This window comes from Notamacropus eugenii, chromosome 4 (genome assembly GCF_028372415.1).
Source record: "Notamacropus eugenii isolate mMacEug1 chromosome 4, mMacEug1.pri_v2, whole genome shotgun sequence".
Lineage (NCBI taxonomy): Eukaryota > Metazoa > Chordata > Mammalia > Diprotodontia > Macropodidae > Notamacropus > Notamacropus eugenii.
In genome coordinates, this window is record NC_092875.1 from 327,873,678 (window position 1) to 327,887,278 (window position 13,601).

The following is a 13,601-nucleotide window of genomic DNA, read 5'->3' on the forward strand; positions in this document are numbered from 1 at the left end:
CTTAAATGGATTCCCCTTTAAAAGCTTTTTCAGCACAATACATTTAAGTACTGTAATACTACTTCTCAATTGTCTGTAGTAATTTGGATTACAGAGTAGTTACTGAAATTTGTAATTAATTCCCAAAACACACTTTAGCCTTTAATTTCAGTGCTTTAATTTCTTAATAGGACTTTGAATACATAGTGAAATTGACTTGATTTACACTTTTTCCCCAGTGTCCCATATGGCAACAAACTTTAAATCCATTTAAAAACACTTCAAATCTGGAAAATTTACAAATTGCACAATCAGGTCATGAGTTGGTTCTGTTTTATTGATTTCAAAACTGTGGGTATTTCTGGTTCCTCTTTAATGAAGAAACAGAAATAGGGTCTACATTCTGTCTCAGGGGTGTACCAAGTATTTACTTAATGATTCCTTGAAGTGAGAGGGAAGAATGAAGTAAAGAAATGCTTTATCTGGAATGCCTGTCATCCCAGCCTACCTGAGCCTTTTGAAGGAACCTTTTGAAGGTGGTCTCTTACGTTAATACTTCCCAGCTCCCTGTAGGCCTCTTGGATGGAGAGGAGAAGAGAGGAAGAGCAGTAGGACTGTAGGACAGAGTCTCTTCCTTGTCTCCAGATGCCTCCCCTCCCTAGGTACATCCACACTTTGATCTCCAGTGGACTGGCCACTGTCCCACTAAAAATTGTTATGTGTGCCAGCTTATAATGTACAGTCAGTCCTCTTTCTCTTTTGTTTTCCTTTTAGAATGTGAGGTGTATTGTCCTTGATATGTGCCCCTGTTAGTCCTTGTGATAGAAATATTTCTTAGTAAGTTCCATTACAAAGCTTTTTAGGAGAAATTCCTAAAAATGAATGTTTTTATGGTTTATGAATGTTTTTTTAAATTTAAGGGTGTCTAATTGCTTATAAGTGGTAGAATTCATATGTATTGAACAAAAAAGAAAATCTTTGGCTTGTTTTTGTATTCATCTTAAAAGTTCCATTGAAAAGTGAATCTTTTACTAATATATTCCTACATGGTTGTTCAAAATATTTGTAATTTGTTGTGTTGAATTACTTCCTCTGTATGGATTACAGTGAGAGTTTGGCAGAATGGATAGAGAGCTGGACTTGGAGTTGGAATACATGGCTTCAGCCCTTTGTTTGACATATACCAGCATTGCCAGTCTTCCCCTCCTCCCCAGTCCAGTGTCCTTGAAAGCTCTCTAAGATTATAAGTTGCAGACAATTTGTTGACACATATCCCTAGAGTTTTTGTTTGGGCCACAAAAATTAAATGTTCTATAGAGCTGCATATATGTACTGCCCTCTGGTGAAAAGATGCAGTACTCTCATATATAGGGAACTTTGAGAAAACAACACCAAATAATGTATTGTGTTTAAGATTCATATTTTCAGTTTTTGAATTGTGCAGTTCTATTTTCTGAAAAAGTATTAGTTTACAAGTAAATTTTATTTCTTAACTAGTTTTTTTTTGTGTTCTAGTTTTTTCTTCTATAAAACTATATTTTGGAACTGAAGTCAGACAACTGTGTTTTGGAGTTGACATGGAGCTTACAGGACCTTCAGTAGAATTTTTCTATGATTCTGAGATCCTTTTTACAGTGTGGAATGCTCATTAGACTTTTTCAGACTTAATAAATTCTCTATATTTTTATACCGTGTTTAGTGGCAAAATTGATAAGCTAATAAAATTAATGTGATATAGTTATTTCTGCTCTTTTCCTCCTTAATTGCTCTAATCTGAATTTTCAGACCCAGCACATCTTGTGAGCTTTGAGAATTATATTTCTACCATGAATAGCTCTGAAGAAATTTGCCTTCTTACTACTTTTGCCCAGATGGCTCAGGCAAGAAAGACCAATGTGGATGAAGACTTCATCAAAGTTATTGTGCTGGAGATTTATGAGGTGAATAGATGGGAGGGGCAGCTGGCCTGAAAAGCTCCTTTCTCCCAGCTTATCCTTTGAGTCCTGTGGGATTGATTTAGAAAAAAAATCACCTTTACTGCTCTGAGCAGTGTTCTAGGCTCATTGAAGAAGGGGCTCACAGGGGTAGCCTCACCACTACCTACCTAATGTTTTCTCTAGCTTCAGGAACATGATGGGAAGGAAAGAGAGCTGGTGGGCTTTGGAGTGAGACTGTTGTTTATGAGGGCAGGGATTCAGGCAGGTTCTTAGAAGCTGAGAGGGAGAAATCTACTCATTTTGGCTCACATTCCTGCCAGGTACATACAGCGTAGACTTGGGCATGTGTATAAGTACTGGAGAAAGAGACCAGTGAGTCTTGTGCTATCTTTGGTGCTAAGAGTACTTTTAGTGGTTGTACTCAAGTTTTTTACAAGTCAGATTTTGGACAGAACTTGTACAGTCTCTATTTAGACCAAGACAATAGTTGTGTGTTACTTTGCCTTACTAGATTAAAGTTTGAGAGCAAGGAAATGTTAAAGTCTTCTTTGTATTCTCCACGGTGCTTAGCATAATGCCTTAGATAGATAAGATATTTAATAAATGTTTATCGGATTCAGTAATAAGAATTTGCTCCCAGAAATATATTAAAAAAGCATTGATAATTTATAATATTGTAGCTAGATATCTCATTTTACAAATGTTAATTTCATTAAAAGATTTGTTTTTATTGATAAAACGTCTTCCTTTTTTCAATTTTAACATATTACTCAGTCTGTCTGAAGTAATTTTTCTCCTGTTTGCAAACTTAGAATGCTTTTATTTAGTTGGGTATTTGACATCATCATGGGGTGAACATGGAGATGCTGGTCTTCTGAAGATACAATTTGTATAATTGAATTTCAGTGATTTTTTGGAATAAAGCTGTGAATTGGAACTTGATGTAGAATAATCTTTCTTTTTCTTGAAAACACTCATACTTTGTAAGTGCATTTGTTCTAGTGAGTAATGTTAAAAATGCCATTCTTCCTTCTCTTTAGGTGTCTTATGTTAACCTTTCCACCAGAGAGACCTTTTCAAAAGTTGGTCGAGAGCTTTTAGGAGCTATTACTGCCGTTCATCCTGCAATCATTTCGGTTCTTTTGGATAGCGTTAAAGAGACCATTGACCAAGTTGGGATGGTAAGGGTGTTATTTGAAAACAAATTGGAATTGACTCTGTCTGCCAAAGACTGAATACTTTCAGGCCCACTGAAGGAAGAATCTTTTTATTTACATTTCTTTGGTGCTATTTTTTTTCTCCAAGCAATTCTGCCTCAATTATATACCCTTAGTAAATCAAAGTTATTTATTTTACTGAGTCCATTTGAATTTCTCAACCCTGGTTAAGATAGGTTAAAAAAAAGACAACCAGTGTTGAACGTTGGATGGAAAGAGACACAAAAAACAATTATTTGTTAATACTTATTTGGATCTAGGCCAGTTTGACTCATAGCCTTCCCACAATTCTATCATAAATTTGTATGGATCCACTAAAAATTCACTTCTACTTATTTTATATTAACCACATGCTTAAAACAGTTAAAGTTATATAAACTTCTTGGATGTTTCTTTTGTAGATTGTAGGCCTGTTTAAGGATTATGAATTCCAACAACGAATTAGCAGTCATAATTAGTTATCTCAGTACAATGTTAAAATTGACATCTAATCACCATGGAAGTTGAAGTTTTTAAAAGGACTTCACCTTTTTGTAGTTATATTTGCCACAGTGTCTTTGTGGCCACTATAACTGATTCAGATAACCTGCATCAGTTCATATAATCTACTCTCATTTCTTTGAACCTGTCCTTTTCATAATTTCTTATGGCATGATATACATTCACATTCCATAATTTGTTTAGTTATTCCTCAATTGATATGTACCCCCTTAATTTTAACGAAAAATGTTGCCATAAATATATATATCTTTTCTTTTATATTTGATCTCTTTGGATTTGGATCTAATAGTTTATTGCTCGGCCAAAGGATATGCACAATTAATCACATTTTGGACGTAAATTCTAATAGCTTTCCTAAATCTTTGAACTTGTTCATAGTTCTGCCCATGGTTCGTTAGTGTGCCTGTTTTCCTTGCAGTCCCTCCAACATTTGTTATATTCCACTTTTATCATGCTTGTTAATTTGATGGATGTGGAGATAGAACCTCAGGATTGCCTTAATTTACATTTCATTTATTAGTGATTTGTAGCATTTCAGTTTTGTTTGTTGATAGTTTGAATTTCCTCTTTTGAAAATAGCCCATTCATATCCTTTGACCCTTTATCTACTGGGGGAATGGTTCATGTTCTTTGAAATTTCATTCATTTCCTTCTTTATCTTGGAAATGACACTGTTCTCAGAGAAACTTGCTGCAAGGATTTTTTTCTCCTTGGTTACCTGTTTCTTTTCTAATTTTAATTGCACTGGTTTTGTTTATGTAAAACATTTTCAGTTTTATTTAATCGAACCTGTCCATTTTTTCTTTTGTGATCCTCTGTAATCTCATGTTTGATTACAAACGTTTTCTTAATCAGTAGATCTGAAAGGAGATTTGATTTTAATTTATGATGTGACTTTTTATACCTGTCATGACCATTTGAAGTTCGTTTTTGTATATGATGTGAGCTGTTGATTTAAACCTAATTTCTACCAGATTTATTTCCAGTTTACTCCCTCCTGGCATAATCTTTAAGAACCCAGAGCCATCTCCACACAGGAATGAGGCACTGGAGTGGAATGTTATTAGAAGAATATAGATTTATCTTGACTTTAATAAAAGGCATGCTCCTGAAAAGTTCCATAAATTGGATCATCTTTTAAAAGCTTTTGAGAACTTGCCTATATAAAGGAAATTTGTACTGAATCTTTTTGTGAAGGGACTTACTGCCTCACATTTATTAGTATTATAAGCCTAAACTTTTGAATAATGGTTTTCTTCAAGTGAGGAATTAATACTTGTTATGTAAAAAAGAGAATTGATCTGAAAACAAGATTACAAAATTTGCCCTTTATGTATCAACAATTATGTTTCCAGTTTTGCATTGATAGTTCCTATTGTTTTCTTTTTCCCTTGTTTTAAAAAACAAAGAAACAAAAAGAAGGTTTTTTTTTTAGCCTAGTTCGCTATCTTACTCAGGCTGTACGTTATAGTGGCCACTCATGGGCCCCAACCTACACCTGGTCAGCTAAGCTTTGATGTGGGTCAGTTTCCATATGCAGCCTGGTGGACCTCTCTCACTTAGTGCAGACACCCAATGAACTTTAGATCTACTGTACCTTAGAACTCCTGAGTTCAAGCCATCCTCCAGGCTTATCTTCCCAGTAGCAGGGATTATATACATACACTTCCATGCCTGGGAACAAAGTACTTTTTGAAGAACTTTGGAGTTGAAGAGTTAGAAATGAAGAGCTCCAATTTGAAATCTCCCTTACATATTTTTAAATGTCTCTCTTCTTCCCTTCTCTATTACTGCTCATATCTTTATTTTAATTCTTTATCTTAGTTATTTTTTTATCCCCTTTTACCAAGGTTTCCCTATACTTGTTTAAAGAGCTGCCTCTATATTTGTGGCAACCATCTACCTCAGAAATAGCTGTGATTCGGGATTGGTTACTGAATTACGATTTGTCAGCTGTGAAGAATAAATTGGCCTGTGTTATTCTGGAAGGAGTGAACTGGGGATTTGGTGAACAGGTATGCTTTAAACAGTGTGCTGTGAAAATGGCCAATTCTGTGGCATATTTTTTTCCTAAAACAATATGATTTTAGTGATAATAAAGTATGAGGCTGTTATATAAATACTTTTCTTTCTAAGGTAAATTAAATTTTTTTAACTACTTCATAATTTAGGATTTTTTCACTTTCTTCTTGGTAATGTGAACTTGCTCTTAAATGAAAATAAATGATACCAAATTGAGAATGCCTTTGTTTATACACACTTGCTATTTGATTTATACCCATTTATAATACTCTCTTCGTCTTTACAGCTTTCTTTCTTCTCCTCTCCTGTGTAAGCTACCAAATTATTTTAAAAACACTTTTATCATATCACTCCCCTTCCTGGGCTTTATTTTCTTATCTGTAAAGTGATGGGATCAGAATAGATGATCTTGAAAATTACTTAATTCTTTGAAATTATATAATTCTGACTAAGAAAAAAGACAGTTGACTCATTATATTCATTATTTGTTGGTTGAATTATTAGTCAGTTAGAAAGTATTTATGATTACTTTGTGCCCATCACTTTAATGTGGATGGTAGTATGATATTGAAAAGAGGAATATAGAGATGTATATGCTATGGTCCCTGCCTTCATAGAACTTATATCTAGTTGAAGCACTGAGAGCAGTGGAGAAGAATGAATTAAATGCTACACAGTGAAATTTCCTAGTTTAAGTGCTATAGGAGTTCAGAGAAGGGAATAATAAACAGCTTGAGCTGGTAGAGTTGGAGAAGAGATCCTTGAGGGAATGGAACATGACCTGGGTGGGGATGGGGTAACCCATGAACTGGTCTTGAAAAATGATTAGTTCTCATATAGGAGAAGAGAGAAAGCATTGTAGGAGGAGAAGATGAACAGTAAGAAGCTGCTGTGTGACAGTGGACAAGAGTGCAGCATTAAGAGTCAGAAACTCTTGAGCTCAAATCTTGCCTTAGACACATAAGCTGTAAGACCCTTACAAATCACTCAACATCAGTTTCCTTGTTTTGTAGAATAAGGATAATAATAGCACTTAATTCACAGGGTTATGAAGATCAAATGAAATACTATTTTTAAAGTGCTTTGTAAGCTTTAAAGTGCTATATAAACATTAGTTATTATTTTTAGCCAAGAAAAAGGACATGGAGTTGCAGATAGTATGTGGTAGGGGACAGCACGAAGACCATTCTGACTAGATTGTAGGGTGTATGTTGAGGCATAGTAAGGAATAAAATAAAGTAGGAGGAAAGATAATGGTGGGACTTTGAAAACCAGGCAGTAGTGCTTATATACTTGGCTACCACAGACAACTGAGAGCAATTGTGGGATGGTGACATAGTAATGCGGAGTGGTTACTATCGGCTATTCTGACGGAATGGGGAGAGATTGGAAGCAGGAAAAACTAACATCACATTTTGTTCTGTTATTGTCACTTTGTGTTATACCTTATTTGTAGTTATTTGTGCATGTTTTATTTGTCTGACTAAGCTATAAGCTACATGAGGACAGAAATCCTGTGATTTATTCTTTGTTTCTCCTACAGTACCTCACACAGTGCCTTGTGTATATAATGGGCACTGAGAAATATTTTTGGAATGATTTTGGATAAGCTAGAGGTTTACTGTAGTTGTTACAGCCAAGGAGGGCTGCCTATAAAATATAAAAAAATGACTTAGAGGAAGACTTCCAGCATATTGTAATTTTTTTTCTTCTTTAAAAGGATACACTTCATCTGAATCAGACTGTTCATGCTGAAGTGGCATTAATGATTCTTGAAGCTTACCAGAGATACCTTGCTCAAAAACCATATGCTGGGTTACTTTCTGAAAGCATAAAACAGGTATTTATTTTTCCTCTATTTAAGTATTGATTATGTAAAATTTTGCTTTTTGAGGGTGTTGGGAAAATTAAGTTATATCTCAGACTCATCAAGTTTTGATGTTGTTCAGTAACTGAACTCTGGGAGTGGACAAGAGACTTTCTTCTGAGTAAAAGCTTTTGTACAAGCATTTCACTGGGGGAGAGTTGTGCCTGAACGTAGCTCTTCCTACTCCTCTCATTCCTCTTCACAGCTTCTTTCTTTTGCTTGGCTTTACTAAGTTCGCATTATGAAGTATTAGGCCGGTGACCTAAGTGATGTTAGGCAAGCTTTATTTTTTTCTTTTGCATAAGTAAAGACTGAGTACCAGGAATATATTATTCACTTCCTAGTATGTGGATATAATTTGTGTCTAATGGGAACTGAAAGGGATTTAGGGGATTAATTAAATTTATCATGATGATGTCTTTTTAAAATTGTTTTAGGTTTCGTATTTGGCCAGTATTGTACGTTATGGAGAGACACCTGAGACCTCATTTAATCAATGGGCTTGGAACTTGATTTTGAGATTAAAGCTTCACAAAAATGATTATGGAATGCAACAGAATTGTCCAACAGTTCCTTTCTCCAGCACTGTGCCGGATATGAATGAATCACCCACATTTCATCCCCTGCTGAAGGCTGTGAAAGCAGGCATGCCCATTGGCTGTTATCTAGCCTTATCTATGACAACTGTGGGCCATAGGTACAGAATAATATTTATATCCAATATATCCAAATCCAATTTATATCCAATGTTTTCCAAGGATAAAGTGCCCTACAAAATAATTGCTAAACCCTCATGGACTCAGTATACATTTCTTAGGTCTCACATGTCACAGAACAACTTATCTGGGGTAATCAGGCCTGAAGAAAGTGATTCAGGCTGCCTAAACTCATGATCTTTGAGAGCAAATTAAGTCTTTCTCATCCTTATGTTTTTATAGGACCTTGTACATTGTAGACAACTCAAATTTTTAAGCAGCTGTACCAGAAAACTAATTTATTATTTTGTAATAAGTATAATTGTCAAGCAGACTAGAATATTCATGTCAACTGGTCAGAAGAGAATTTTCTTTGGGAAGCTGGAATAAAATCGCAAGGTTTTGTAAATATAAAATCATAGCAAAGTACGTGATCATATAGAATATTTTCTTTAAGTGATAGTAGACTCAATCAATGGGACATTTTTTCAGTTTTTTCAAATCCTCGTATTGACCCATATACTTGACTTCTGATTTCCAGATCCTGAAAAAAGCCCTGGATCCGGAGTCAGAGAATCTAGGTTTGAATCCTGGGTCAGCTGTTTACTTACCTGTGTGTCATTAGACAAATCACTCAGCCTCTGTGGGCTTTAGTCTCTAAAATAATAGGATTAGACTGACTTTAAGATCCCTTTTAACCCTAAAGTGTATGACCTGTGTCTTATTATGAACAGTAGGTGGGAATCACTGTGAGTTTTAATGGGAAAGGGGAGTATTCTGTTGAATGCCTTTGGGAAGTCTTCTGATGTGTGCTAATTTTGTCCAATTCTCTTGACCTTAAGAGTGCCCCCTTTCTGAAATGTTTCTTTATTTCCCTACTGTCTGTTGTAAACTTGGAGTTTTCTCTTTTTATCCCTGGGTAGCCTGAACACAGATGTGGTTTCTTTGTTGTTGTTCAGTCATTTTTCAGTCATGTCGGACTCTTTATGATCCCATTTGGGATTTTCTTGGCAAAGATACTGGAGTGGTTTGCCATTATAAATGAGAAATTTAGGTAAATAGGGTTAAGTGACTTGCCCCAGGGTCACATAGCTAGTGAGTGCCTGAGGTCAGATTTGAACTCAGGAATATGAATATCCTGACTCCAGACCTAGCACTCTATCCACTGTACAGTCTACTTGCCTGATGGTAGTTTCTAACTGAACATAATAGTTTAGCTGCATTACAGATTTCTAGATAAAAACATGAGTAAAGAACTACAGTGGCTGAAGTCAATGTGTGATTTCTAGGTCACTGATCAAGGCAGAATTGATATGAACCTGAGACATGGATTTTTGTTATATCTTTTAGATAGATCAGGTGATTATCTAGAGAAAGAGATCTGCCATAGTCTGTATATCTTGCTTGCGATGATTATCTTTCTGAATCTTATCCAACTTATTGTTTACTGATTGAAAATTCTCAGTAGCAGCAAAAGACTATGTAGAAGACTTGAAATATGTTTAGTACTGTAGCATATCAGAATATCAACATTTTATTCTTAGAACCATATTACCTTTTTTTTTTTCCCTCCTGGCAGCATCGAGAAATTTTGTGCAGAAGGTATTCCATTGTTGGGGATCCTGGTCCAGTCTAGGCATCTGCGAACAGTGGTTCATGTTCTGGATAAGATTTTGCCCATGTTTTACCCTTGCCAGTATTACCTTTTGAAGAATGAACTGTAAGTATAGCCTGTGCTGTGTGGATTAGTCATTTGTGGTATGGGCATTATGTTTTGTTTTCTCCAGCAAGAGAGGTTTTTGCAATTGTTTTTCTTGTTGGAGTGAAACATGCTGCTTCCTTGGATCAGTATTTAGGCTTACAAGTAGTATATCTGCTAAGGGCTCAAGTATTGTTTTAATTTTTTATAGTGAGTTTTAAAAAATATCTCCTTTGGGCTAAAAAAAGTCTCCTGATTGCCCATAGCCTGGTGCTAGGAAGAACAGCTGTACCAGTTAGAAGATGCTTCCAGTAGCAGTTAGCAAAGTAGTTGTCAGAGTAGCACAGGAAATTTAAGATTAGCTTTTATCTTAAGCATCTTCATTGTATTTCTTTTTGGGGTGCTGTTGAGTTAACCACTGAGGAACATACAAGGGAAGCAGATTAATGTGACTCTAGCCTAATGTTGTGGGAAATATGTGAAACATTTATAAAATAATGACAAAGCAGCATAACAGCAAAAGAATACTAGTATGGGATTCCTAAGTGTAGAGGAAATGCAAATCAGGGAGAAGAACCATTGGGGTAAGAGTGGGATTAGGGGCAGTATCATGGGAAAAGTGAGGTTTGTATTGCTGAAGAAAATGCATAGGGTGTGGATTGGTGGAGAAAATGAGGTTGAGGTGGAAAGAATACTATGTGTTTGAGGGGTACTGAACAATCTAGAATTTTAGCCAGAGCTGTGGATTGGATGAAAAGAAGGATTGTTTGGATAATTGTTTGGGAACAGGTAAAGGAGGGTCTTGAATGTATGTTATAGATGGAGATTAGGCACTGTAGCACAGTATGGACATAAAATAGGAGTACTAGACATTTTTTGTAGATATTTGTGAATTTTTGCCTAAAATTTTTTTTTATAAAATTTTGAGGGTGATAATATTTTTTTCTTATTGAACTATTACAGTTTGACAATTTAGGTCAAAAATTTGTTAAGGAGTAGGATTTCGTTTTATGGAAAAAAAAGATTACTTTTCAAGCAAGCTCTTTCCATTCATATTCCATGAACTGTATACTTTAATGTGTATTAGCTTGTGGTTGTTTGCATTCATGAAAGGAGTGTTGAAAATTGTTCACTGTGAGCTCTTTCTGTATTTATATTTGAAGACTTTCTTTAAAAGAAATTTATTTAAGTCCTTCAAGTTTACTTGTATACCTAAATTTGTGAACAATGTTGGGCTATTCTGATTTGTACAAGCCAACCTAAAGGAATTTTGTTTCCATTTCTTAATTCCCCCTCCCCCTTTTCTTTCTCATGTGGTTTTACTCGGATTAGATTCTTAAGAGTAAGAATTAGTTCAATTCTTTCCCACTCCTTGCTGATTTACTAGCTATTAATCATTAAAATTTCTTTGATTCTTAAAACTTCTTTGAATGTCCACTGTATTTCTCCTCTTGATACATAGGTTTTTATCATGCCTCCACCTATTTTTGCACTTGGATAGTGGTATTCCTCAAGGAATGACTCAACAAGTTACCCACAAAGTGACCCAGCACTTGACAGGAACCAGCTATGGAGAAAATGTGAAGCTTCTCAGCAGCATGATCCAGGTCAGAAAACGGATCTAGCCCTTGCCATTGGGCATCATCATCTTGATACATGTGCTTGTCCTCTGGTATAACCCTAACAACTCTAGCTTACCTACATTTAATGTACAATTTAGCACCATTGTAGGTTAGTTGATGCCATGGATATTAGTATACCATGGAGGTATACCAACAGTTTCAGACTTAGTAGTGTTGGTAAGGAATGTTTTCTTTATCCTTTTAAGAATGCTAGGAAATGGGAGGTGGGATCATAGTTATTTCATTTCAGATTGATTGGAACTTTTCTCCACAGGCCCACATTTCTATAAGCACCAAACCCAATGAAGTAGGACCTGTTGCTGTTTTAGAATTTTGGGTCCAGACCCTCATGAGCCAGCAGCTTTGGTATCGAGAACAGCCCATTCTTTTCTTGATGGACGATTTATGCAAGGCAGCTTTTCAGTATATGCAAGAGGATTGTGTACAGAAGCTACTTTATCAACAGCACAAGGTAAAAACAATTATAATGTTTGTTGTCTGATTGTTAAATCCTTTTCAGGCTTATAGCTTAATCTGTAAATGTTTCCACCATTCCTCAGGTCTACTTCTTGCTCACCTTCTACTACTAATTGCTCTAATGCATCTGTTAGGTTGAAAGAGTACTGATTTAGTGTCTGCAGCCAAATACTCTCTTAATAAAAACCCTACTGTAAGTTAAAAAAAATAATTTGGGAAAAGAACTCATTAAATTTCCCTTGGCGAATTTCATACCTTTAAGTCCCAGGACATGTCCTTTTTCATAGTAACTTTAGAGCCTTATTATCATATAAAGCAGAGATTATGGTTGAAATTGTTAAAAGTCCTTCCTGTTGTCTTCTGAGGTTTTTGTTTTCTTTTTTTCCTGACTGGGTAGAATGCTTTAGGTTATCACTGTGACCGGAGCCTGCTCTCTTCCTTGATGAACTGGATTGTGGCCGGCAATGTAACCCCATCTTTCATTGAGGGAGCTGCTGCTCCCACTCAGGTAGGAAACCTTTTCATAAAGAATTCATAGAAAATGATGTACAGAACTTACTTAGCACCTCTTTTTAAAATTAAATACACTTAGAAAAAAGAACTTAGCTTTTGACTTTCCCACATACTTTGATAATATCTCAGTTAATGGGATGAGTATGAAAAGATTTTGTAGCTTGTTGAGTCTTTCCGAAGGTGTTAACAGAGCTAAAGCTAACTGAATTCCTGTTTTAAGACTTGAGATAGTCTTGCTCAGGGATTATATCTAGAATTTGTTAATCCAACTCTGTCTACTTAATAGTCTTTGTAGCCATTTTTCAGTGCCTTCCATTTATATGATTTTCATGGATGTCTGAAGTAATTTAAGTGAATTCAGTTCTTCAAGGACTGATTTTAAATCTGGTAGAAGGATAGAGTAATTTTCACTCTTTCTTCTTCTTTGCTAAATAGTGATAGGGATAGAGACTGAACCTGTGTTTTCCTGGCATAGGGAATTCTGGATGAGGAAACTCCTACCCGTCCAGGTCAGCACTTTCTTGGCCATTTAAGGTCTTAGAGAGGTGCCTAGAATATTGAGGTGTTAAGTGATTTGGCCATGGTCACACAACTATGTATGTCAGAGGGAACTCAGGCCTTCCTGGTTTCAAGAACGGATTTATAGTCATTATACCACATTGCTTCTTTTGCTGAATTCCCAAGCTTATTTCTCATTCTTTATGGAAAGTCCTCCGTAATGAATATAGAGTACTTGAGGGATGATAGATTTATTTCCATGATATACCTCTAGTTTGTCATCATCTTTCCCTCACCTAGTCTTTGTCCTTTAAGAACATTCCTGCTGCTCTTTTGCCAAATGTTTGCTTCTGCATTTGGAGTGCAGTCCATGAGCCAGAGCTCTCATATCTGGTAGGGTGGCAAAATGGGTAGAGTGCTAGGCTTAGAGTAAGAATGATTAGATTCAAACCCTTTCCTGAATATGTAATAGCTTTGTGTCCCTGGGCAAGTCATTGCATTTCTTCTAGCTTCTGTTTTCTGCAGTGTAAGATAAAGACACTATACTACCTGTAATAGCTATGGCACAGGAGGA

The 13,601-nt window shown here is 35.7% G+C and overlaps 1 protein-coding gene across 3 annotated transcripts in view; it reads left to right on the forward strand.

The window, feature by feature from the left end:
- Positions 1-13,601, forward strand: part of EPG5 (ectopic P-granules 5 autophagy tethering factor) — a 124,135-nt gene that overhangs the window by 38,335 nt on the left and 72,199 nt on the right. For all 3 annotated transcript variants that reach the window (XR_011966207.1, XM_072605233.1, XM_072605232.1), the window contains exons 12-20: positions 1,765-1,919; positions 2,957-3,097; positions 5,485-5,649; positions 7,377-7,496; positions 7,961-8,220; positions 9,798-9,938; positions 11,380-11,524; positions 11,814-12,011; positions 12,414-12,524. Coding sequence is in view for 2 of the 3 variants with exons in the window: in XM_072605233.1 (XP_072461334.1) it covers positions 1,765-1,919; positions 2,957-3,097; positions 5,485-5,649; positions 7,377-7,496; positions 7,961-8,220; positions 9,798-9,938; positions 11,380-11,524; positions 11,814-12,011; positions 12,414-12,524 (1,436 nt within the window). In the remaining variant the exon portion in view is untranslated. The remainder of the gene's footprint in view (positions 1-1,764; positions 1,920-2,956; positions 3,098-5,484; positions 5,650-7,376; positions 7,497-7,960; positions 8,221-9,797; positions 9,939-11,379; positions 11,525-11,813; positions 12,012-12,413; positions 12,525-13,601) is intronic.